General features: G+C 35.9%; 1 protein-coding gene across 2 annotated transcripts in view; it reads left to right on the top strand.

Annotated features, from left to right (window-relative positions):
* The first annotated feature begins 283 nt into the window (after positions 1-283).
* LOC127515858 (equilibrative nucleoside transporter 2) overlaps positions 284-26,961 on the top strand; it is a 31,210-nt gene continuing 4,532 nt past the window's right edge. The window contains exons 1-12 of one of the 2 annotated variants that reach the window (XM_051899986.1): positions 284-448; positions 10,184-10,238; positions 10,898-10,979; positions 12,074-12,219; positions 14,293-14,432; positions 15,564-15,698; positions 16,431-16,528; positions 16,619-16,694; positions 19,446-19,624; positions 19,733-19,835; positions 22,526-22,611; positions 25,097-25,296. In XM_051899986.1, the coding sequence (XP_051755946.1) occupies positions 10,207-10,238; positions 10,898-10,979; positions 12,074-12,219; positions 14,293-14,432; positions 15,564-15,698; positions 16,431-16,528; positions 16,619-16,694; positions 19,446-19,624; positions 19,733-19,835; positions 22,526-22,611; positions 25,097-25,296 (1,277 nt within the window). In that variant the 5' untranslated portion in view covers positions 284-448; positions 10,184-10,206. Of the gene's footprint in view, positions 449-9,716; positions 9,903-10,183; positions 10,239-10,897; positions 10,980-12,073; positions 12,220-14,292; positions 14,433-15,563; positions 15,699-16,430; positions 16,529-16,618; positions 16,695-19,445; positions 19,625-19,732; positions 19,836-22,525; positions 22,612-25,096; positions 25,297-26,961 lie in introns of those variants that run through there. The other variant, XM_051899987.1, reaches the window with a different exon arrangement.

Genomic DNA, 26,961 nt, shown 5'->3' with positions numbered 1-26,961 from the left:
TTCAGTTGTGTACAATTTCAAATGTTTAATATTCAAGTTTTAAAAAATCAAATTCAGAACTATGTAAAATGCCACATAATATTCAATTTGATTAAATTACACTTGTCTATAATTCAAATTTACACAATTCAAATTCAAATAGTATTGTCATAATCCTAGCTCCATACAAAAAAGGCCAGACCAAAAGGGTGCAGCAACTACACTGACAGTACATGAAGAACTTAACCTGGACAGCACTTATCACACTCCAGTCCAGTTGGTAGCGGTAATTCACCAAGCTGGTTTGCCAGCAGTCATTAAAGCGTTAAAAGAAGAAGAACAACGCGCTGCCTTTATCCATGTGAGACATGCGGATGTAACTGAATGAATCGAACTGCGTTTTGTGGATTTTATATTTTTGAAATGGGCAGATGAAATGAGAGAATAGCCAAAATCACCGTGAAAACAGGTGAGCAGATAAACGAGACGCCGACTTTCCTTCAAATGACCTTTCTCTCTCTATTTAGATGGAAAAACTTTAGCAACGTGAACTCATTTGATTGTGACGAAAGTGTTCTTGAAATTAACATTACATCATCGTCATCATCTCACATACTCTCTATCAGTGAATTGAATTTGCTCTTGTTTGTTCTAGTAATTATGACATTACCACCAGCTGGAAGGAAACAGAGAAGCTTTTGTGTGCGACGTGTCACGCAGACACAGTATATTTGAGTACTATGAGTAAATTAGCTATTTGAGAACACCTTTCAAACACAATACGAAGATTAAAAAACAAACGAATGAAAAACGAATTCACGTCGGTACAATTGATGACCCGACGCGAACCCACCGATCAATATCTGTCATCTGGATTTTCAGCAATAAAAAAAAATAAACTCCACCTTAAATTGTATAGGCTTAACACTTAGTACCAGATTCGTTACGTCTTCATTTATTTTATTTTATTTTATTTAATTGTATTTTTTTAATTGCACAGATGGCACTGCATTTGAAATACAAAATAAACATAAAAGGGAAGGGAAGGGAAAAACAACAAAAACATAAAAACGAAGAGTTAAAGTTTGGGCATAATTGTTTTTCTCGCGTTAAAACAAAGGTGTTACGTCGTCTTTTCCAGCTGTAGTGTTTTTGGTTAAAATGTGTCATTCTTTAAGCGACATCATGTTACCATGCTGTGAGATCAAATAACCATTCAGCAATGAAAAGGTTAAGCAACAACATGTTGTTGTTGTTGATAATGTCGGCAATTCGTTTCAGCCCTATGCTACGAAATGAGATGAGTAATTTAAACCAGACAGGAGCTGAGACTTCTGATAAACGGCAGTAATTCCAAAATGGTCAAATATTGGCCTGGCCAGTATTAGTAGTCATATCCTTTGAATGACCTTAATATATTTGACTATGCAAGCAGGTTTATTACATGACTGAAGGTGCCTTGAAAGAAACAAGTGAAGCAAAAAGAAAGGAGAGGACTTTGAATGAAAAAGTGTTGTGTTTAGATACAGGCAATCAAAAGCTCAGCATTTATTCATCAGCCCTTTCTGAAGAAGGGGTGGACAGGCAAGAGATGGAGATACATCTTTGTTAAATTTGTTTGGAAGTTTGCCTACACCGAGAGATTAGTTTATGCTGGAATGGAGCATCAGGCAGGGTGTAAATGGGTCAGTGACAAATTAGAGTCTCCACAGTAAAGAAAAGGTTAAATTTTTCAAACGTCTTGGTTGTGGTGTATATACAGCTCTGGAAAAATTAAGAGACCGCTGCAAAATTAGTAGTTTCTCTGGATTTATTATTTATATGTATCTGAGTAAAATAAACAATTTTGACTTATTCTACAAACTACTGACAACATTTCTTCCAAATTTCAAGTAATAATATTGTCATTTAGTGCATTTATTTGCAGAAAATGACAACTGTTTAAAATAACGAAAAAAGAAGCCATGTTTTCATGTTTTCTGTTGGGCAACTTTATGCCACTTCTGGGGGAAAAAAATTCAAGCAGCTTGGCTTTATTTAATGGCTGGTGACCCTCTTGCTTACATTCCAGAGGTTTTCAGTGGGGTTCAGGTCTGGAGTGTGTCATGGCCAGGACAGGATCTTGATATGGTGGTCCTCCATCCACACCTTGATTGACCTGGCTGTGTGGATTGGAGCATTGTCCTGCATGAAAAATTAATCCTTTGAGTTGGGGAACATTGGCAGAGCAGAAGGAAGCAATTTTTTTTCTTTCAGGATAATCTTGTACGTGACTTGAGTTAGCCTTACTGAAGAACCACCAGATCATCACCAATCCTCCACCAATTTACACAGTGTGTGTGAGAGACTGTGGGTTGTAAGCCTTTCCAGGTCTGCGTCTAACCATTACAGGACCAGGTGTCGGGCAAAGCTGAAAAATGGATTCATCAGAGAAGATCAGAATTGGGCAGATCTGTCTTTTTGAAGGATGTGTGACTCAAGCCACGTACAAGGTTATCGTGGAAGAAAATCTACAGACCTGCACCCCACTGAAAACCTCTGGAATGTAAGTAAGAGGGTCACCAGCCATTAAATAAAGCCAAACTGCTTGAATTTTTTCGGCAGGAGTGGCATAAAGTCACCCAACAGCAATGTGACTGACTCATAGGGAGCATGCCAAGACGCATGAAAGAAAGCTGTGATTGGAAATCAGGATTATTCCACCAAATATTGATTTCTGAACTCTTCCTAAGTTAAAACATTAGTATTGTGTTGTTTAAAAATTAATATAAACTTGTCTTCTTTGTATTATCCGAGGTTTGAAAACAACATGGCATCTTATTTTATTTTGACCAGTTGCCATTTTCTGCAAATAAATGCTCTAAATGACAATATTTTTATTTGAAATTTGTAAGAAATGTTGTCAGTAGTTTGTAGAATAAATAAAAAATGTTCATTTTAATCAAACGGATGCATATAAATAATGAATCCAGAGAAACTGCTAATTTTGCAGTGGTCTCATATTTTTTCCAGAGCTGTAGTAGCGGCAAATCGCACATGCAGCCTCGTGAAGCAACACAGACTTGGCTGTATGACACATTAATTCAAGCAGAATTTCACAATGAAAATGACTAAACTCTAACATGCATGTTTGTCGGTATTGTCAGATCGTCAGCATTTTTTTGCTGCACAGATTGAGAGAGAGAGAGAGAGAGCGCGTGCGCATGATTGCCAGATTGAGAAGATTAAGTAAAACACTGGGCAGAAAATGTATCCTTTTGAGGAAAAAGAGAGAAGCCCCAATTTGGGGGAATTATTCTGGCAACCCAAGGCAGGAAAGATAGTGGAGGCTTGTTACCAATACAAGATAATGTAAATGTCTAAATATAAAAATGCTTTCAGGACAAATAATCAGCTGGGCAAATATTGTGCTGATTATTTTTAATTAATCAAGAAGCAGAAATAATTATCGTAATTAAAATGTGATTAATCGTGCAGCCCTATCCTTGAAAACATGGTTTTTAACTAGATTTTTATTATTTCTTGTTAAACATTTGGAATCTGCCATTCAAAAAGCTATTTTGGAGAAAGTGCAGATATAGATCTTGATATTCTTTAGATTTTTCTGCAATATTTGCTATATCACCCATTAACTTCTCTAACTGCCTCTGATTTACTGACAACTTTTAAATCCAGTGAGACTACTGAAACTCTTACAGACATTTTGAATGGAAGCAGACCAGTCACTAAAGGGTTAATTCATTGGCATTCTTGGCGTATCTGGCACTTAAATTCCCATCGTCACCTTTCTCATGTTGCCCTCTGAGTGTGTGTAATGGTTTGGATAAACTATTTGTGTATCATTACTTTGTCTCTTGTGAAGATAATTTGTGAGCTGCTGTGCTGTTGGGAATAAACAGCCTGGCTTTCACAGTGAGTCTTTGTTTCCATGCATTATTGAGTTAAATGGAAAGGAAAACCCTCCAGGGTACTTTTTTTTCCCCCTATGAATTCAAGCTCCTCCTTGTGGGAAAAAAAAGTACACTTTAACATACTTTTAAAAGAAGTACAATTTACAAAAATAATATACTTATAAACACATACTTAAAGGCATAGTTCATCCAAAAATGAAAATTCTGTCATCATTTACTCACCCCTAGGTTGTTCCACACCTGTATACATTTCTTTGTTCTGTTGAACACAAAGGAAGATATTTTGAAGAATGTGAGAAACTGAACAGTTCTGGGGCACCATTGACTTCCACAGTATCTTTTTTTTTTTTTTTCCTACTATAGAAAGTCAGTGGTGCCCCAAAGCAGCCTGGTTACAAACTTTCTTCAAAATATCTTCCTTTGTGTTCAGCAGAACAAAAAAATTTATACAGATTTGGAACAACTTGGGGGTGAGTAAATGATGACAGAATTTTCATTTTTGAGTGAACTGTCCCTTTAAGTGCAAATTGAATGTAATGTTTTTGGACAATGCATATTAAGTGCAATTACAGTTTTTCTTGATTGCTAACACAATAACTGGTTCAGTTGGCCCAATTTCCCAAACCATTCATTCAGTTCTAGAAACAAAGACACGTTTCTCAAAACGTTTTACACACGTTCCAATTTTCTCATTGTTTTCTGCAAAACACAAAAAATTTTTTGCACAGGAAAACACAAACACATAATGTAATGAACTCAAGTGTCACACTGTGAACTCAAATAGCACTCATTTATCCGTGTGTAAACACTGAGTAGCAAAACTAATGACACACTAATCAGAATCTTAGGATAATATAAATAGGGTCACAGGTGATTATGTGCTTTGGAAAATGAATCCTAGTGGTGGTTGACCATGTTCTTGTGTAGGAATGATCATGAGGGAAGTTGGTCTACAGGTTCATCTACAGGGCTCTTATAATTACAGTACACAGTAGCAGTACTTTCGATGAGAGAACTTTCACTATTCTATCTACAGTAAATATTGTAGCACATGTTGTATGCCCTTAAACTCATAATTGTCAAATTGGTTTGTAGCCAAGTACTACTTGCATTTCATATTTTTGCAGAACTGAAGGGAGGGAGAGAATGTCTTTTGTCAGAAGACTAAGAAAGTTATATTGCAAATATGGTCATTACCAGTACTGCAATGCAAATTGGCCGAGGATGCTGAATTTATTTATTTTTTACTGTACTGTAATTGAGAGGTCGACCGATATATCGGGCCGATATTTGTCTTTTTTTAATATATCGGCATCGGCCGATATCCGTGTTTAGTAGCGCCGATTTAAAGCCGGGCACGTCCGCGGGCAGCCCTGTGTTATTGGTGCGGTGGAATGTGCTGCTGCCGCATGTGAATTGAAACGTTTGGAAGATTCAACAACAGTCCTGGGAGATAAAAGGTAGCCTAAGGCTTAAATTCTGATATTTCAAAGTCCTATGGCCATATATTTACTATATATTACTAGTAAACTATGAAGTGTTGCTTCACTTAGTGAAAGAAACAACGGATAGCATAGAACCGTCGGGAACTGGCATAATTCTACAGCTGGTTGAAGGTTCGCTTACTTGTAGTTAACTTTAAGGACTGTAGTCCAAAACTACCAGCAGCTTGCTTGCTAACATATTAGCCCCAATGTTATAAGTTCTGTTTTATTTTTCCTGTATCGGAGTCGGAGAATTTCACTCTGTGCTTGGGGCAGCTCTGACAAACACTGCAGCGTGATTGAGGGCTACGTTACTCCGACAAATATTGTCAATATTAAGAGGATTTGGCATTTCCAATTAATGTAAGCCTGTTACATTCTTCTAGTCTATTATTATTACTATCAGGTAAGCTACTTTTATTATTAAATTAATATTATAATAAATTTGCCCCGCAATAATTTCACAGCGCATCACCGCATAACTGACGTGCTGTAAGGATAATAAAAGATTAGGCTATCAGCTCCTCTTTGAAAATGTTTTAAACATTTTTTAGGTCTATTATACAATGAATTAGACCTATAATTAAAATTATTAACAGTCTATAATATTTCCTAACACTGCAGTCATAAATGAAAATTAAGAGCAGCTTTAGGTTACTTCACCAACTTAAAAAAAAAAAAAAAAAAAAAAAAAAGCTGTTTAACACGAAATACTATTCTTCTCATTTTTTTCACTATATGTACGGGCCACAAAGGAAATTATGGAATAAATTAAGACAGTTATATACCGTTATCAGCATATTATGTTGAAATTCGTCTCTGAGAGAAAATGCTCCATTAATGCAGCGTCAGACAGCTCCGTCACTTTTACTTTCACTTTGAATACTGACTGAGGTTAAGCTTTTACCGGCATAACTTTTCCGCAAAGTTTGCACGTTGCTTCTTGTGTGATATCCATTGGCTCCCCTTCTTGGTTGAACCTTCCTTCGGGTGGCCTCGGACTTTCGGCTCGCGGGGGGGCCCCGCGGATTTGCGCTACACCACTGCGCAGAAGTGTATGACATTTGTTCGGAAGCATGGTTTGATGCAGTTAATAGCCGGGTTTCCATCCAACTTTGCATTAATGAAAATTCAGCTCAAGAATATGCGCATCTGCGTGTGTTTCCATCAACTGTGTAACTGTAGCACTGTCCTAGCATACAAGGCTGTGCAACATGACAAAGTTTTTAATTGATTTTTATTTATAAAGTTGTATTTATTTTATTTAAATGTATATTTAAGTTTACATTTATGTTCCAACAAACTTGAAAAATTCAGCTTGATAAATGCTCTAAAACTTTTATGTAAATCAAGTCAGTGTTCAATAAATGATAAGTTTAGAAATGTTGTGCATCCACTTATCATTAGTGTGACATTTTAGCATGCAAATGAAGGGGAAAACTTCAAGATATCGGCCCTAAAAAATCGGCAGCACATATCGGCCATCGGCTGACCCTGACCTCTAAACATCGGCATCGGTTATAGAAAAACCCATATCGGTCGATCTCTACTGTAATTGACAGTACTGTATTGTATTGCAATTCCAAGTTCATGTTCAATTCTTTGGTATTTCAGCTCTAGTGCTTTTCATCTACTGCAAGATCTCTTTACAGTAGTGTAATGAAAATAAACTTTTCTTAAAGCTTATTGTTGAATTTCACTGTATCTGCTATATTTAACATATATTTACTCAATTTATGTTGTATACTGTAATAGACATTGAGCTGTAAAATGATACCTGATTGCCAAAAGGAGGTTTTTGTAACAGTGTTTTGAATTGATCTCACCAGTGTGTAAGCCTATGTTGTAGTGTGTGTGTTTTTGAGGGCTTGTATGTCATGTTTGAGGGCAAAGTTTGGTTTGTCAGCAAGATTGAATGGTTTTGAGTGGAGAGCTTAATTTTTTCATAGGAAGTACAGTGCTCAGCGTAAATGAGTACACCCCCTTAGAAAAGTAACATTTTAAACAATATCTCAATGAACACAAAAACAATTTCCAAAATGTTGACTGTTTAATATAACATCTGTTTAACTTATAACATTAAAGTAAGGTTAATAATATAACTTAGATTACACATTTTTCAGTTTTACTCCAACTACTTAATTACTCAAATCAAAGGGTGATGCAAAAATACATGAGTACACCCCACAACAAAAACTACCATATCTAGTACTTTGTTTGGCCTCCATGATTTTTAATGACAGCAACAAGTCTTCTAGGCATGGAATGAACAAGTTAGCAACATCTATCTTTTTCCATTCTTTGAGAATGACCTCTTTTAGAGACTGGATGCTGGATGGAGAGTGATGCTCAACTTCAGAATTCCCCATAGGTGTTCGATTGGGTTCAGATCAGGAGCCATTGAATCACTTTCACCCTGTTCTTCTTCAGAAATCCAACAGTGGTCTTAGATGTGGGTTTAGGATCATTGTCATGTTGGAAAAGTGCATGACGACCAAGGGCACGGAGTGATGGTAGCATCTTCTCTTTCAGTATAGAGCAGTACATCTATGAATTCATGATGCCATCAATGAAATGCAGCTCCCCGACACCAGCAGCACTCATGCAGCCCCGCATAAGGACACTGCCACCACCATGTTTCACTGTAGGCACCATGCATTTTTCTTTGTATTCCTCACCTTTGCGACGCTTTTGACATTTATCTTGGTCTCATCACTCCAGAGTATAGAGTTCCAGTAGTCTTCATCTTTGTCAGCATGGGCCCTGGCAAACTCTAGGCGGGCTTTTTTTGTGCCTGGGCTTTAGGAGAGGCTTCTTTCATGGACTGCACCCATGCATGACATTCCTCTGCAGTGTACGCCGTATTGTGTCATGGGAAATAGTCACCCCAGTTTGGCTTTCTACTTCTTTAGATAACTGCAGTGAACTTGCATGCCGATTTTCTTCAACCCTTCTCATCAGAAGACGCTCCTGTCGAGGTGTTAACTTCCGTGGACGACCTGGACATCTCTGTGAGATGGTTGCAGTTCCATCTTTTTTAAATTTTTGTACCACTTTTGCTACAGTATTCTGACTGATAAGTAAAGCTTTGCTGATCTTCTTGTAGCCTTCATCTTTCTGGTGTAAAGAAAATACTTTCTTTCTCAGGTCTTGTGACATTTCTCTTCCATGTGGTGTCATTGCTGACAGCATGAAATGGGAAGGGGTTTTAACACCCTTTTATAGTCAACTGTCTGCTGGACACCTGTGTAATGAATAATTAGACTCACCTGTGGTTGAATTCTTGTTAAATTAGACATTTGTAGTCTAAAATTTAGCTTTGCTCCGGAGACTTTCAGTGGGGTGTACTCATTTTTGCATTACCTTAATTTGAGTAAAACTGAAAATTTGGTTCTCTAAGTTGTTATTAACCTTACTTTCATGTTATGTTAAACAGATGTTATATAAAACTTAGTCTTGTCAACATTTTGGAAATTGTTTTTGTGTTCATTGAGATATTGTTTAAAATGTTACATTTCAAAGGGGGTGTACTCATTTACGCTGAGCACTCCATGGGGAATTGGGTGATAAGTTATGGATTTGTGTTTAGAGTTTCGGAAAAGGAGCCACAATTTCAAGATGTGTTTAAGCAATCGAAAAACTAACTGAAAATGTCTTTTAGTTTCAATTAATATTAAATGCATTTAGCTGAACTAGCTAAACTTTAGATGAACTTACTTTAGATGAACTTGTTGAACTTTAAGCTAAATATACTGAAGTAATTTCTTTCGAGTCTTGTATGTTGAGTATTTAAATGTTTAAATTTGTAAAGTTGTAATTTAGTACATTTAAAATATTAACTGGTATATCGAATAACAAACTACGATTAAAATTATAATCTGACCCTGATTAAGTGTACTTTAAAGTGAAACTGTACCTTCTTTAAGTACACTTAAGTGGCCTTTTATTTCAAAATATTATTTTGTGCGCAAGTACAGTTTTTAAAAATACACTTTTAATACACTACAAGTGCACATTCAATACAGTCAAGTGGATCTGTAACCAAAGTCTCTTATGTTTCAACCTTTTTCCTCCACCCAATTGGAGACAATAAAAAGAAAACTTAAGATCAAATCCATTCCTCATGTCATTTATTTTTTAAAGTATCTGCTCAGTGCTTTTCAAAGTTAAGTTGTTTTTTTTTTGATTCTGACAATTAAAAAAAAAAAAAAAAAAATTAGATTGCCAATAGCTCTAGGCCACAGCAATATAAACACCCTCTAACAACAAAATGGTTTAGTTCTGTGTGTAAGAGAATAAAAACTGCTCTGACGTGAACGCTCCTCCTTCTCTCTCTGTTCCTCAATTCTCACAGATACACCATGTTTGTCCACGTGCAGTCATGTTTAGTTTAGTGAAGCTATTTTGTTTGAATAAGCTATAGCTAATGCAGTCATTTACAAACGACTTTCTGTTGGACTGAGTATTTTGTGAAGGGACTGCTGTATGTTGCCTAAATCTTTTTAGATTCTGTATAGTGTAAATGAAGGTAAAGAATGCTCATGAATATTTTTCTCCTCCTTTTCTACCCCATTATTGAGCGCAGTAGCTTTGATGATAGCCAAAAGCTGTTTTTAGACCAACGTATGGATTGTTTTAGCGTGACGGACGGATGTTGGGACTATTTAAGGAACCAGCACAGCAGGAATCACTCAGACCTTGTGTACTGAATGAAATCGCTGTTGCAGCTGAGGGACATGCCGTTCGTAATGGATACAGTGTAAAGCTTGAATTGCGTTTTCATGATTTTATGTTTTATTTTTTGAACAGCTGCTAACCATACATCGGACAAAATGAACAAAAGAGATGACACCCCCAAAGACCGGTAGGATTTCATTTCCTTTTTTTTTGCCTTCAACACTCCAGATTCTATCAAACTAAAGGACTGATTTAGCCTCAGTGAACCTCAATGATATGTGGTTTCAGTTTAATTGCTCTAAAAGCACTTAAGTGAGTCAACAGAACAGACCGATACAGACTGTAATCAAGCTAATAGCTGTCCACTATTACCTGGGGTCATATTGTTATAAGTGAACAACAAATAAGTCATGTTTTTCTCATTTCTCTTGATATTGCAATTGTGGTAATTAATTCAGATTGAGATAATTTACATTAAAATATTTTTTGTGAGGGTAGGGATGCCATGGGCCATTAAAGGTGTCCCAAGTTCACTTTTCAAAATTAAAAAAAGGCTTAAATAGTGTAAAAAATGTCTTTATCATTTGCAGTGGTCTTAAATTCAGGAGCAGACAGGCAGGACTCAATTAACAGGATAGATTAAGATTGGAGAAAGGTTTTATACTTTGAAACATTATCCTGTTGGTTTTGGCACAAAAGACATAATATGCTGTAAATTAATGATTAAAAAAATAATGAAATCTTAACATTTCTCAAATTTTTTTATATTGTGCAAAATGAATGTCACATGAATGTATTGCAAATAGACTGAGACTTGTTTACGGTCATGTTCTCTCTTCTGTTCAGCGGATGCCTTGTAGCGATCATATTCTTCATCCTTGGCCTGGGAACACTGTTGCCATGGAACTTCTTTATGACGGCATCTATGGTAATAAGAATGTGGAAAACATTATGAACTGGAATAACACAAGAGTTTCTCAGAAAATCTTTAAGCCAAATCTGCTTGAACAACACATTTGTTTGCATTTTTTTTTGTTTGTAAAGAGCGCTTCATTAGTCTGAGTGAAATTCTCCCCCAGGACATTGATCTTTTATCGATCTGAACTCTCCAATGAGTGTAATTAGTTTGCTAGTTGGCTAACATCCAGGATTGAACCGATTAACCTGATCACTGATCCAGAGTTTTGTCTCATATTCCTGCTATCACTATAATTGTGATATTATTACTGTGTTGTGGTTAATTTTGTAATGTTTGAATGTTTCCAATGTGTTTAAAGTCTTTTATATAAGCAGTAGTTGAATAATCTGATTTGAGAAAAGATTGCGGCCTCATTTGCGAGTCGCTGTGTTTTATCATTCAGGTTTAACAAGACACAATTGGAAACTTATCTTTTTAAATTCTCGTAAATTTTCAGTACTCTGAAAAGCAAAATGTTCTCCATTCGTTCGCATGTTTTAATGCAAAATAAAATAATATTTCTCAGGGTGAGTTTAAGTAATTTTCACAATATAGAATTTTTGGTATAATTTAACTAGGGGGGAAAAATCTATAATAATATATAATATAATATAATATAATATAATATAATAATTATTTTTCAGGCTTACTAGATTACTGTGCTCTGTTGGTTAGTGTTTGTTTACTTTTTAGATTTTTCTTATCTTGATTATCTTTCAAATGATTCATTCTCATTTTTATTCTTGTGTGAAAACTATGTAAAAAAACTGTAAATGTAAGTTTTATTGCAGAAATTATCCATGTATTATTTACTATGTTTAAATTATATATCGTATATATCTTTATATATATATATATATATATATATATATATATATATATATATATATATATATATATATATATATATATAATCTGCGCTTTAAGTTATCGACTTTGGCCATCAAAAAATCCATATCGGTCGACCATTTAATCTGCCAGGTCATAGTGTTACATTAGTTTATATTGCAGTGTTGAAAGTGATTGTTTAGTGTTTTCTTAAATCTTTGATTTGGTTTTTACAGTATTTCAACAACAGACTCAATACTTCTGAATGGAAGAATGGAACAATAACGACTAGGAAGGAGTATTATTTCAATAACTGGATGACTCTGCTTTCCCAGCTGCCTTTGCTGCTATTCACTTTGCTCAACTCTTTTCTCTATCAGCGGTGAGAATTTGTTATTTTTGAGAGAAATTTTTTTTTTTTCCTGGTGTGCTTGACCTTACACATGGATGTTTAACATAGTTATGAAATGCATTTTAGATGTTTATAACTCAAAGGGACAACAATGGTGCAGTAATGTAAAAAAAAAAAAAAAAAATATATATATATATATATATATATACAGGTGCTGGTCATATAATTAGAATATCATCAAAAAGTTGATTTATTTCACTAATTCCATTCAAAAAGTGAAACTTGTATATTATATTCGTTCATTACACACAGACTGATATATTTCAAATGTTTATTTCTTTTAATTTTGATGATTATAACTGACAACTAAGGAAAATCCCACATTCAGTATCTCAGAAAATTAGAATATTACTTAAGACCAATACAAGGAAAGGATTTTTAGAAATCTTGGCCAACTGAAAAGTATGAACATGAAAAGTATGAGCATGTACAGCACTCAATACTTAGTTGGGGCTCCTTTTGCCTGAATTACTGCAGCAATGCGGCGTGGCATGGAGTCGATCAGTCTGTGGCACTGCTCAGGTGTTATAAGAGCCCAGGTTGCTCTGATAGTGGCCTTCAGCTCTTCTGCATTGTTGGGTCTGGCATATCGCATCTTCCTCTTCACAATACCCCATAGATTTTCTATGGGGTTAAGGTCAGGCGAGTTTGCTGGCCAATTAAGAACAGGGATACCATGGTCCTTAAACCAGGTACTGGTAGCTATGGCACTGTGTGCAGGTGCCAAGTCCTGTTGGAAAATGAAATCTGCATCTCCATAAAGTTTGTCAGCAGCAGGAAGCATGAAGTGCTCTAAAACTTCCTGGTATACGGCTGCGTTGACTTAGGACCTCAGAAAACACAGTGGACCAACACCAGCAGATGACATGGCACCCCAAACCATCACTGACTGTGGAAACTTTACACTGGACCTCAAGCAACGTGGATTGTGTGCCTCTCCTCTCTTCCTCCAGACTCTGGGACCCTGATTTCCAAAGGAAATGCAAAATTTACTTTCATCAGAGAACATAACTTTGGACCACTCAGCAGCAGTCCAGTCCTTTTTGTCTTTAGCCCAGGCGAGACGCTTCTGACGCTGTCTGTTGTTCAAGAGTGGCTTGACACAAGGAATGTGACAGCTGAAACCCATGTCTTGCATACGTCTGTGCGTAGTGGTTCTTGAAGCACTGACTCCAGCTGCAGTCCACTCTTTGTGAATCTCCCCCACATTTTTGAATGGGTTTTGTTTCACAATCCTCTCCAGGGTGCGGTTATCCCTATTGCTTGTACACTTTTTTCTACCCCATCCTTTCCTTCCCTTCGCCTCTCTATTAATGTGCTTGGACACAGAGCTCTGTGAACAGCCAGCCTCATTTGCAATGACCTTTTGTGTCTTGCCCTCCTTGTGCAAGGTGTCAATGGTCGTCTTTTGGACAACTGTCAAGTCAGCAGTCTTCCCCATGATTGTGTAGCCTACAGAACTAGACTGAGAGACCATTTAAAGGCCTCTGCAGGTGTTTTGAGTTAATTAGCTGATTAGAGTGTGGCACCAGGTGTCTTCAATATTGAACCTTTTCACAATATTCTAATTTTCTGAGATACTGAATTTGGGATTTTCCTTAGTTGTCAGTTATAATCATCAAAATTAAAAGAAATAAACATTTGAAATATATCAGTCTGTGTGTAATGAATGAATATAATATACAAGTTTCACTTTTTGAATGGAATTAGTGAAATAAATCAACTTTTTGATGATATTCTAATTATATGACCAGCACCTGTGTATATATATAAAAAATTGCAAAGAATGAAACAATAATCCTCATTAACCAAGACAGCATATACATTTTGAACTTCTGTTGATGTATTTTTTTATGTATCACATCCACTAACTATTAAGATAGTTTTATAATAAACAAATGGCTACTACATAATATAAAGTTTAAGGACACAAATTTTCATTAAAATGTTTTATGACACAAAATCATTAAGCAAAAGTATGTTGTTTAATATGCCAGACATTTACTGAAACCAGTAATATATACCAGGTTATTTGTGTTTCAGGATCTCAGAGAGGATGAGGATAGCAGGCAGTTTAGTCTTCATTCTCATCCTCTTCATCCTCACTGCTGTCCTGGTGAAGATCCCAATGGAGGAGGACAGATTCTTCTCCATCACCATGGCAACTATCTGGTTTATCAATTGTTAGTGACTTTGAAACCTCATATCACCATCATAAATATGAATATATTTATATATTTCTACTGATATATGCTGATCATGTGACACTGAATACTGGAGTAATGATTCTCCAGAAAATTCAGCTTTGCATCACTGGAATAAATTACATTTTAAAATATATTACAGTAGAAAACAGTTATTTTAAATTAATTTTTCAATTATATTTATATATATAACTTTACATTTTCTACTGTATTTTTGATCAAATGATTTTTGATTAGCCTTGGTGAGCATAAGAGACTTCTTTCAAAAACATGAAAAAAAATCAACACCAAACTAAACTTTGTAACTGACAAACACCCTTTTAGGGCACGTTTACACAACAACGATGTACTAAAAACAGAAAAAAAGTTTTGTGTACAATAGGGTTGTGCCGATGGCCATCGTGATGGCTGACTGACATCACGATGGAGAGACACCATCGTGATGCCACGCCCCCGCCCCCGCTCCGCTGCGAGTCTTGCGAGTCGACACCATAGACTGTAGACAGATGAGTCATTAGTTGGGTTAGTAAAATAACGAAATAGAAAAAAAAAATATTTATGTAAAGAGATTAAAATAAAAAGTGCTTAAAAGGGCACAACTCTTCTTAAGTGGAAGAAAGCTACTTTTTCCCCTTACGTGCAACCTAAAGCCCGGATGAGTCATTAGTTGGGTTAGTAACGAAATTATAGCTTTTAAGTAGAAAATAGTATTTATGTAAAGAAATATATTAAAATAAAAAGTGCATAACTTCTTATTTTTCCCCCCTCACGTGCAACCTGTTGGAAAGGGCGGATGAGTCATTAGTTGGGAAATAAAATAAAGTAATAAAGTAAAATAACGAATAATAATTATATAATAACGAAAAATTAAAATAGGCCCCCAAAATGCCATTGTCGTGTAAATGAACGGCCAAAACACATAAAAAGTTTTTAGTTATAAATGGTGTCACGCAAACAGCCCCTTAATCTATTTCAGAGTACATGCAGAAATATTGAGATGCATCAAATATTGTTAATGTTTTTATGTATATCATCCACTCTTGCTGTAAAGATCAGAGTTTTTTTGTGTGTGCTCTTGATGATTGTTCTTCTGTGTGTGTGTCTCGGCAGCATTCGGGGCTGTGTTACAGGGAAGTCTGTTCGGTTTGGTGGGTTTGTTGCCGCAGAAGTACAGCGCCTTCTTTATGAGCGGACAGGGACTCGCAGGGACATTTGCTGCTCTTGCAATGATCCTCGCTATAGCAAGTGAGACACAGTGTTGTTTTTGTATCATTGAGTTACCAGTTTAATTTTAAATAATATTTTGAATGTTTTAATTTTTTTTAATTTCTGTTTTCATTTAAATTTGCGTTTTTGTATTTTTTTAAAAATGTTTTTTGTTAAAAAAAAAAAGTAATATATATATATATATATATATATATATATATATATATATATATATATATATATATATATATATATATATATATATATTATACATACATACATATATATGTATATGTATATATATATATATATATATAATATATATATATATATATATATATATATATGTATGTATATGTATGTATATGTATATGTGTGTATATATATATATATATATATATATATATATATATATATATATATATATATATGAGCAACTAACCTTAAACCAAACCATAATTTTATAGCAAGTACATGTTAATTCAAATTACTCAGTACTTATTTGTATAATTACAACAAGGTCACCTTAAAATACAGTTTAACTTCAATAATTTTGCAAATGGGGTTTTGTGAGGTTAAGACTCTCTAGTGGGGCTAATTTGTCGTTGTTGCACATCTTTTGTCATCTCGGGTAATGTCAGGTCAGCGTTGTATTTCTTTCCTTTTTAGAATTTGCTTATTTAACTCCACAGAGATTCACTCTTGCCAAATGAACATTCATGCATTTCTGTATAGATCTGTTCACTGGCCGACTGTGTGTGTGTGTGACAGGTGAAACTGACAGTGAAACGGCAGCTCTGGGTTATTTCATCACTCCGTGTGTTGGGACCCTTGTCACGCTTATCAGTTATATGCTGCTACCCAAACTGGTGAGTGTGTGTTTAGATCCTGTCAGATCTGTGCTGTTCTATAGTCAGCTAAATCTGAGACTGACCTCTGGAGTATGCATGTGTGTGCAGGAGTTTGCCAGATTTTACCTGGACAGCAAAAGCAAGAGTTATGAGCTTGAGATGTCCAGCCAGCTACTGCCTACAGGTGAAACTTACAGTGTACAAAGTTGTTGTGGAATGTACAGACAGTGGATTGCCAATTCACCATTATTAATAAATTAAAAGCAATATACTGTGGGCCAGATTTACTAACAGCTTGCACCAGCACAAACCCTCTTTAGGTGTTAAAAGAATACTGTCAGGATTTAAAGACACGCAGTGAAAAATTAGCCCTGAAAAGGCGTGGACACAGTTATTTTTGCGGCTAACCCTATTGCATATGCATTTGTAGGAGTTTCCCTTTCAGACGCAAAATTTATGGGAGGAGAGTATTTAAATGAATCATGTAAGGTGATTTTCTAAGGTTTGCGCTAGTCAATTTACTGGTATTTGCACAATTATTTACTGCCCCCCCAAAAAACATGTCTTAAACCAGATGCTAATTTGCGCTACTCTTGGTAGATTGTGTTGTGTTGTGTTGGAAATGATCCAGCTGTATCTGTGTTTATTAATTTGCGCATTGTCAGTAGCTCACACGCAGAACTTTTGTCTCCCATCAGCGCTTTTGTGGGATTGCTCTTTCACGCTAATTTGGCTTGTTTAGTAAATCTGGCCCTATATCTTTAAATTATTGTTAATTCCAAGAGTTATTTCCCTTGGGGGAAAAAAAAAAAAAAACACTTATAAAAAGAGTATACAGACATAATATACTTTAAAAGTGTGAACCGAATGTAATGTTTACAGGCATTGAAAAGCATATTAATTCCAATTAAATGAAAATGTATTATACAACCCAAATTCCGGAAATGTTGGGACGTTTTTTAAATTTAAATAAAATGAAAACTAAAAGACTTTCAAATCACATGAGCCAATATTTTATTCACAATAGAACATAGATAACATAACAAATGTTCAAAGGGAGAAATTTTACACTTTTATCCACTAAATGAGCTCATTTCAAATTTGATGCCTGCTACAGGTCTCAAAAAAGTTGGCACAGGGGCAACAAATGGCTGAAAAAGCAAGAAATTTTGAAAGACTCAGCTGGGAGAACATCTAGTAACTAATTAAGTTAATTGATATCAGGTCTGTAACATAAAAGGGATGTCTTAGAGAGGCAGAGTCTCTCAGAAGTAAAGATGAGCAGAGGCTCTCCAATCTGTGAAAGATTGCGTAAAAAGATTGTGGAATACTTTAAAAACAATGTTCCTCAATGTCAAATTGCAAAGGCTTTGCAAATCTCATCATCTGCAGTGCATAACATCATCAAAAGATTCAGAGAAACTGGAGAAATCTCTGTGCGTAAGGGACAAGGCCGAAGACCTTTATTGGATGCCCGTGGTCTTCGGGCCCTCAGACGACACTGCATCACTCATTGGCATGATTGTGTCAATGACATTACTAAATTGGCCCAGGAATACTTCCAAAATCCACTGTCGGTAAACACAATCCGCTGTGCCATCTGCAGATGCCAACTAAAGCTCTACCATGCAAAAAGGAAGCCATATGTGAACATGGTCCAGAAGCGTCATCGTGTCCTGTGGGCCAAGGCTCATTTAAAATGGACGGAAACTGGAAAAGTGTTCTATGGTCAGACGAGTCCAAATTTGACATTCCTGTTGGAAATCACGGACATCGTGTCCTCCGGGCTAAAGAGGAGGGAGACCTTCCAGCGTGTTATCAGCGTTCAGTTCAAAAGTCAGCATCTCTGATGGTATGGGGGTGCATAAGGGCGTAAGGTATGGGCAGCTTTCATATTTTGGAAGGCACTTTGAATGCTGAAAGGTAAAAGGTTAAAGGTTTTAGAGCAACATATGCTTCCCTCCAGATGACGTCTATTTCAGGGAAGTCCTTGTGTATTTCAGCAGGACAATGCAAAACCACATACTGCAGCTATTACATAAGCATGGCTTCGTCGTAGAAGAGTCCGGGTGCTGAATTGCTGAAACCTATATCAGGCAAGAATGGGACCAAATTCCAACACCAAAACTCCAGAAACTCATAACCTCGATGCCCAGACGTCTTCACACTGTTTTAAAAACAAGAGGAGATGCTACACCATGGTAAGCATGCCTCCGTCCCAACTATTTTGAGACCTGTAGCAGGCATTAAATTTGAAATGAGCTCATTTTGTTCATAAAATTGTAAAATTTCTCAGTTTAAACATTTGTTATTTTATCTATGATCTATTGTGAATAAAATATTGGCTCATTTGATTTGAAAGTCTTTTAGTTTTCATTTTATTCAAATTTAAAAAACGTCCCAACATTTCCGGAATTCGAGTTGTAGTTTAATTTTATATTAAATGCATTGAGCTGAATTTTGAAACACATTTATTGACCCACTTAAGTAAAAAGTACTACTTTATATGTGATTTCTTTGAAATATTGTTAGTGTTCTGCTGAATGTACTGACAAGTATTAAACTAAAATGTCACACATAAATTTTCATAATTACACATTTGTAATGAAGTTGCAATTTAAAGTCACGTGCTTTAGTATGTTAGTCAACGCATCAAAAGTGTACTTTAAAGCATAGCAAAAATTAAAACAATTTTAAAAAATTAATATGCGCTTTAAATAAAACTTTTCATTTGACGTTATTACAAAGTGCATTTTTTTAAAATTGAAACAGTCACAAAAGTGTACTCTAAGTAGACTAATGGTGCCTTTTACTGTGTTTCATTAATATTATACTGTATTATTAATGAAATACGTTACAAGTGCACATTCAATACAATTAAGCGCACTTCTTTTTCACAAGGGGAAACTTTATTTTAAAATGATTGTTTATCCAGGTGCTGTGGAAGGTTGTGAGAACACGAGCGATCCGTCTAATGGCTCTGTGGTTAACGGGAATCCTAACAAAGGTGTTAACTGTGTGAGTGAAGAGGAGGGTTGCAAACAGGCTATCCTCACGCTGCAGACAGAAAACGCATCCACCCAGAAGAGCTCCGTCCTGCAGGTCTTTAAAAAGGTGCAGTTATATTTTACCAATCAAAGTTTTAGAATGTCTTACAGCTTGTGGTCTGTTTTGAATCATTAACAGTGGCTTATTGTCATCATCCTCTCTCTCTGTCTCTAGATTAGGGTTATGGCGTTTTGTGTGACATTTGTATTCACAGTAACACTGTCAGTTTTTCCGGCTGTTACCGTGGATGTGAAAACTGTCTATGGAGGAAACTGGGGTACGGAATACACACACACATGCACACTCAGATGATATTGATATGTTAGTAACGTAATTAGTGATTTGGTGTGAAGGCCAAGTATGGTAACCCATTTAACCCATCCAAGTTAGAGCACACACATTAGGAACAGTGAGTAGTGGACAGACACCGTAAACCCGGTATTAAGAATCGAACCCGCAACCTTCGGGTTACAAGTCTGACTCGCTCTCGATTTTCTAAAACAAGGGAATGAATTAGTTTTGGAGATGAATTCTTATTTTGGGGCCATGATTTAACTGAAATGAGGGAAGAAATTCCTAATTCGAGGGATTCATAAGATTTAAATATTTTTGTCTTCATGTCATCTGCAGGGCTACATAGAAAATACTGTCAGCAGCCAGAAAAACAAAATCCACTTTATTTTTAGGAGTTAAATGTTACATAAAATCAGGCGAATGATAAATGAACAAACCCCTCTGTAAAACCTTCAGAATATAGATAGGAATAATACTGTTAAGTTTAATGTTTGTAAAGCGGCTGAGGTGGAGATTCGACTCTATTCACAAGAAAGTACTCAGCCTTTAAAGGTATACTGTATATTGTAATTGTAATCTACAGACACAAATAGATAGGGTAATGAACACCTAAATGTGTATTTTTTTATATTTTCTTGACACTAGTTTGAATGAAGACATGTTATGGAAGCAACATAGTCCACATTTTTTTTAATAAGTTTTTTATTTTATTTTTTTTATAAGTTTTGTGCACAACATTGCAAAGTCTTTTCTAAGCAGCCAGACAAGGTTGCAGAACAGGTTCAAACAAGGCGCATGCTGTATTTAGAGCTTTCCCTGACCAAACGCTGACATATTGAGTGCATGATGTAATTTCTACAGCTTGCCCCTCAAAATCATTATGCTAAATGATTAACAAAGTAAATGCACATTCATCGATTTCAAAACCTTACTCATGTTTGAGATGGTGTCAGATGTGATCTGGCAAAAGCCAAAAATAGAGGTTGATAGATGTCTATTAAATGTCATAATTAAATTCATGACAGTTTTCTACTTAATTCTGCTTAATTGTTTTAAAACCTGATAAATGCTGCTATCTGGTGGCTCTCTAAAGAATAGCACTCAAAGTGCTTTCAACATTAAAAGTATTCCTTCAATCAATGTTTTTAAGTCTAGACTACATAGTTTTCTTCATTGGCCTTCCCAGCCAATTAACTTGGTGTTTAGTAGTTGTTTTCCTTTTTATTTTTTTATCAAATTTATTGTTATATTATTATTTATAATTGTTTTGTATAGGACTTTGGACAGTGTAAGCTGAATTTAAATGTGATTTGTTTGAACTTGCCCCCCTGACTGAGCTTAGTTTCTCCCAAGGTTTTTTTCCCTCCATTTCTGTCACAGATTAAAGGGCAAGTTCCCCCAAAAATGAAATCTGTCATTAATTACTCACCCTCATGTCATTCCACACCCGTAAGACTTTCGTTCATCTTCAGAACACAAATTAAGATATTTTCGATGAAATCTGAGAGATATCTGAACCACACATAGGCAGCAACATCATTTCACTTTTCAAGGCCCAGAAAGGTAGCAAAGACAATAGGCTTGTTCAACTTCATGTGGCGCCGCAAAGATTGGCTGCCGTCTGACAAAAGCAAAGCATTCTGGTTAGAAAACTTGTCTGACTTTGATCGGCGCTTCATCAAATTACCGCGAGAGCAAAACGAGGCCAGCCACCTAGGTCAAGCGCTGCAGTTGCTCAAAATCGGCTGCGAAAGCCTTGATGATGAGACACTTTATTCTCATTGGTCAGATTTTGTGATGACAAGGATGACGTGTTGCGTTTTTTTTTTTTTTTTTTTTAAACAAGTTCCTGTATTTAATCTCGATATTGAATATCTGATATTCAAAACATCGGGTTTTCGATCGCATCCACTTGTTCGGCTACAGTCAACACACAAATTGCGTGGTCTGCCATGAATGACGTTGTTTCAGCACAATGCGGAAAGCACAAAGTGTCCGACCTGACGGCCGACTCCTCCCCTGCCTGCAACCAGGAGATCTCGCCAGCTGGTGGCATGCTAGTGTAGTTCATCTCGAACAAACCAAGGTTGAACCACTGTAGTCACGTCAACTATTTTAACAATGTCTTTAGTACCTTTCTGGACCTTGACGGCAGTGGATGAATCGCTGTCTATGGAGAAGTCAGAGAGCTTTCGAATTTCATCAAAATGTTTTTTGAAGCTCCAAAAAGTGCATCTATCCGTCATAAAAGTAATCCAAATTACTTTAAGTAATATTATTTAATATAACTCTGATTGTGTTCGACTGAAAGAAGAAAGTCATATACATACTGTACTAGGATGGGATGAGTAAATTATTGGATAATTTTCATTTTTGGGTGAACTGTTCCTTTAATATTTGGCAACACTATTGACTTGCCTATTGGATAAGAACTGAATTTGATGATGACATCACTTCTCCAGAGATGCTCTGTAGATGAATTGAACTCATTCCCTAATTGATTAACCTTACACGCTATTGAACCAAACTGAATCAACACGAGAAAAATATGTTGTTCCCTCAACATAGGATCTTGAGGCCACGACAAAACTGTGAAAAGTGAATCTCACTGTTACAGATTCACACATATAAGGATGTACATCACATTTTTTTCTCTCTCCTTCTTTCTCTCAGAACGGTACTTCATTCCTGTTGCTTGTTTTCTCATCTTTAACATGATGGACTTTTTGGGCAGAATTTCCACATTAAAATTTAAGTGGGTAAGTGAATTATTTTATTATTAATACTTTCCTTGATCCATCTCTTCATCCCTCCATGAGCACATTTGGGTGATTCACAGTAAAAGAATTGCAGATAATAATTACACACAAGCTGTTCACAAGCTGTTTGATGTGAGTATTTGTTGCTCTCTGAGAATTGTTTGTATACCTGAATGGAAGCAAATGGCACTTTGACACAAATATGAACTATATCTATATATCTATATATATCTATATATACTTAGATATACATCGTCCACCACTAGTATTGGCACCACTGGCAAAAATGAGAAAAACGGGCTGTAAAAAGAAAAGAAATACATAATACCTCTAACCTTTAAATAAAGTGAAATAATGGAAAAAAAAATGTTGAAAGAAATATTTTTATGAAACAAACTACGATTCAAAAGTTTGGCATCAGTATGAAATTTTCTTTTTTTCTTTTTTTTTTTTTTTTTTTTAATTTTTTTCTATTCAACAAAGACTCATTCAATTAATCAAGTTTATAATAATACAAAAGATTTTTATTTTATAGAAATGCTGCTCTTTTGAAGTTTCGGTAACAGTTTACAACAAGGTTGTAGCGAATTAACTCAAAGGGGAAATATTAATAATTATTAATAACTCATTATGATTATTAATTATGAATATGTGAATCAGTTCATCAGATTAAGTTGAACATTAAATTAATATTACAATCAATTAGCCTGTTCGTCCAGTGAACACTCTGTGTTAATTGTTTATTAATTCTAAGAAATGTTCATTTCCAGGTAATGGAAAAACAACATTCTTAGTGTACAGTACTACTCAGAGCATGTAGTCAAGATCTAAATCATTTAAGAGGCAATTTATTAGCAGACGGAGTCAGAACCAAACATGTATTGTGCACAATCTTTATTAACTAACTCACAAACACATAACTAAACTAACAAACACATAACATACACGCAGGTCACACACATACATAGGTAAAAATGAGCAATGATAGAGCTGAACCGGAAGTGGGGCCGGAAATGGAGCTATGGGGAAAAAGTCAAAGACAATCTGGAAAAGAATCATCAGTTTCCTCAGTAATAAAACACCTTTGCTGACACAGGTGGTTTACAAATTAATACTAAATCGCTGTTTAGTGTTCAAATGTACAATACTTCTAAGAAGCCTTTAGGTCGAGGATCATCGGATTTGCAGGCTGATGAGTCCTTGATGATTCGGTTCGAAGTTGTAGTCAGTATCTTCTGCATTGGATGAAGTAATATGAAACAACTTAAGCTGTTAATTTGACTCTTAGTGGGGAAAGAGTTCTTTCTCTCTTTCATAGATGAGCACATGGCTGGGTTGCAGACCTAGGCCTACAGGCCTTCCAGGCCCACGGGCCTTGGCCTGAAGAGGCCTGGAGCAAAAGGGGGTCTCTTCAGTCGTCCAAGAAGCAAGAAGGAGAGAGGGAGGGGCGTTGTGCACTGGCTTTTAACCTCTGGTCAAAATCACACCTCTTAGGGTTGACCTGACCAATGACGATGTTGTATTTCCGGGCAACAACACGCCTCCTGTCAGGGCTTTTACGACCGAGCGAGATTAATTGGCTGAGTTTTTGAAGAAGAACTATTAAAGATTTTTGTAATACTGATGTGTTGCATGAGGTATCGACATATCACATACGCAAGCATTAAATCTTCTCGATACGAACCCATAGACACTAAACATGGCATAATTGAGGTTACCTTAAATGTATCATAAAACATTTGAATACAATACTGAGTACAGTACAACAAACAGTAATAATGGATACCATTTCCTAGGGATATGCATGTTAATTTATCGAACAGACCCCAGAGTGAGCTTTAAACCATTATTGGTTAACTGTAACAAATAATTGTCTGATTTGTCTTAGTCGTTACAAGGTCCCATTAGTTAATGCATTAACTAACATTAACAAAGATGAAAAAATACGGTAGCCAATGTGTTATTGCTAATTGTTAGTTAATAAAAATACAGCTGTTAATGTTAGCTCAGGTCCATAAATTATATTTACAGATACAGCTTTCGGTTTTGATAATGAATTAGTTAACATTAAAAGTAGCATTAACTAATATTAATAAATTATTTAGAAGTATTTTTCATTTTCATTAGTTCATGTGAACTAATGTAAATAACCTATGTTAACAAATGAAATCTTATTGTAAGTGTTACCGAACATTCTATTAATCAAAGAATCCTGGAAAAATGTTGGTTTCCACAATTCCCAAACCACGGTTTCCACAAAAATCCATCTATTTTACATTCACTTTTTTTAGCGCTTAAATGTTACATTTTTGTGATTTTTAAATGAGACCAAAAGGATAAACAGGCGTTCAAGACATTTTTCCACATTCTGTAAGAAAATGTTTTATATTGTGGTGAAATGTTGAGCATGGTGGAGCTTTATTATTTCAAAATTTCATAGCAAAAACATGAAACGATTCTTCTCTATGTTCTGTCTCTCCCGCAGCCCTCTAAAGAGAGTCGTTTGTTCCCAGCGCTGGTTGTCTCTCGTGTGGTCTTCGTGCCGCTGCTCATGATGTGTAACGTGCAGGAGAGACACTATCTGCCTGTGTTTTTCTCAAACGACGGGATATTTGCCGCAATCATGCTGATTTTCTCCTGGTCCAGTGGATACTGTGTGTGTCTGTCCATGACATATGCACCACAGTGAGTACATGCATTTCAACTCAAAATATGCAAATGGGCTCAGTAAAAACAGTAATATTGTGAACTGTTTTCCATTTGAATATATATTTTAAATTGTAACTTGTTCATGTGATGCAAAGCTGAATTTTCAGCATCATTACTCCAGTCTTGTGTCACATGATCCTTATTGTATACGTAAGAAGTCACTAGCTATGTTTACATGGGCACTTTTTGTTTCAGTTGGAATCGTTCCAATTAATGAACATAGTGTTTACATGAGCGCTAAATAAAGTGATTGGGTTGATGTCCACGCTTGCGTATCACAAGCTTCAAATCAGTTTGTGCAATGATACTTATCAAGCAGTAAAAACACTGTGCCTAAAACAAGGCATCTGCAGATGAGAGTCCGAAGCAAGCACTGGTGGGACAATGTCGTCCTGCAGCACTTCACAGATGATGAGTGGAAGGAGAATTTTAGATTAATGACAAGACTTATTTTCAACAACCGCTCATTCCGTGCATCATACATCATTATGTTAGGACTGGGTAAAAATATTGATTTCTCGATTTTTATTGATTCTCATTTTTACGAACCGATATCGATTCTTAAACCTCAAGAATCTGTTAGTCTATCCTGTTTTCAGTTGATGAATGAACGGAACATTGTACCGCGCCTCCCATCCAATAAATCGCACTAAACTTTGTGCATTGTTACTTTTTATATGAAGCAAAGTCTCAGATTTCAAATTCTGTCCGTTTTATTATAAAAAAAAAAAAAAATGAATACGCTTTTGGCACTGTTTAATGTGCCGTTACAGATCGCTGTAGCCCCTGACTTCCGCTTTAATACCAGTTACATTGTGAAATAAATATGAATGAACATCTGAAGGTACAGTATGCTAGAAAACAGAGTACAACTTACCGGAATCTGTATCATGTCTCATGTAATCGCTCATTCAGTCATTCAGAAAGACGTCAATAAAATGCGTAACGTAATGTCAATAAAATACGTAATGTCACGTAACGTCACATTTACAGTATCTCACAGAAGTGAGTACACCCCTCACATTTTTGTAAATATTTTATTATATCTTTTCATGTGACAACACTGAAGAAATGACACTTTTCTACAATTTAAAGTAGTGAGTGTACAGCTTGTATAACAGTGTAAATTTGCAGTCCCCTCAAAATAACTCAACACACAGCCATTAATGTCTAAACCGCTGGCCACAAAAGTGAGTACACCCCTAAGTGAAAATGTCCAAACTGGGCCCAATTAGCCATTTTCTCTCCCCGGTGTCATGTGACTCGTTACTGTTACAAGGTCTCAGGTGTGAATGGGGAGCAGGTGTGTTAAATTTGGTGTTATCGCTCTCACTCTCTCATACTGGTCACTGGAAGTTCAACATGGCACCTCATGGCAAAGAACTCTCTGAGGATCCGAAAAAAATAATTGTTGCTCTACATAAAGATGGCGTAGGCTATAAGAAGATTGCCAAGACCATGAAACTGAGCTGCAGCACGGTGGCCAAGACCATACAGCGGTTTAACAGGACAGGTTCCACTCAGAACAGGCCTCGCCATGGTCGACCAAAAAAGTTGAGTGCACGTGCTCAGCGTCATATCCAGAGGTTGTGTTTGGGAAATGGACGTATGAGTGCTGCCAGCATTGTTGCAGAGGTGGGG

This window comes from Ctenopharyngodon idella, chromosome 7 (assembly GCF_019924925.1).
Source record: "Ctenopharyngodon idella isolate HZGC_01 chromosome 7, HZGC01, whole genome shotgun sequence".
Lineage (NCBI taxonomy): Eukaryota > Metazoa > Chordata > Actinopteri > Cypriniformes > Xenocyprididae > Ctenopharyngodon > Ctenopharyngodon idella.
The sequence above is the reverse complement of the archived record's forward strand: the minus strand, read 5'-3'. Positions and strand labels throughout refer to the sequence as shown.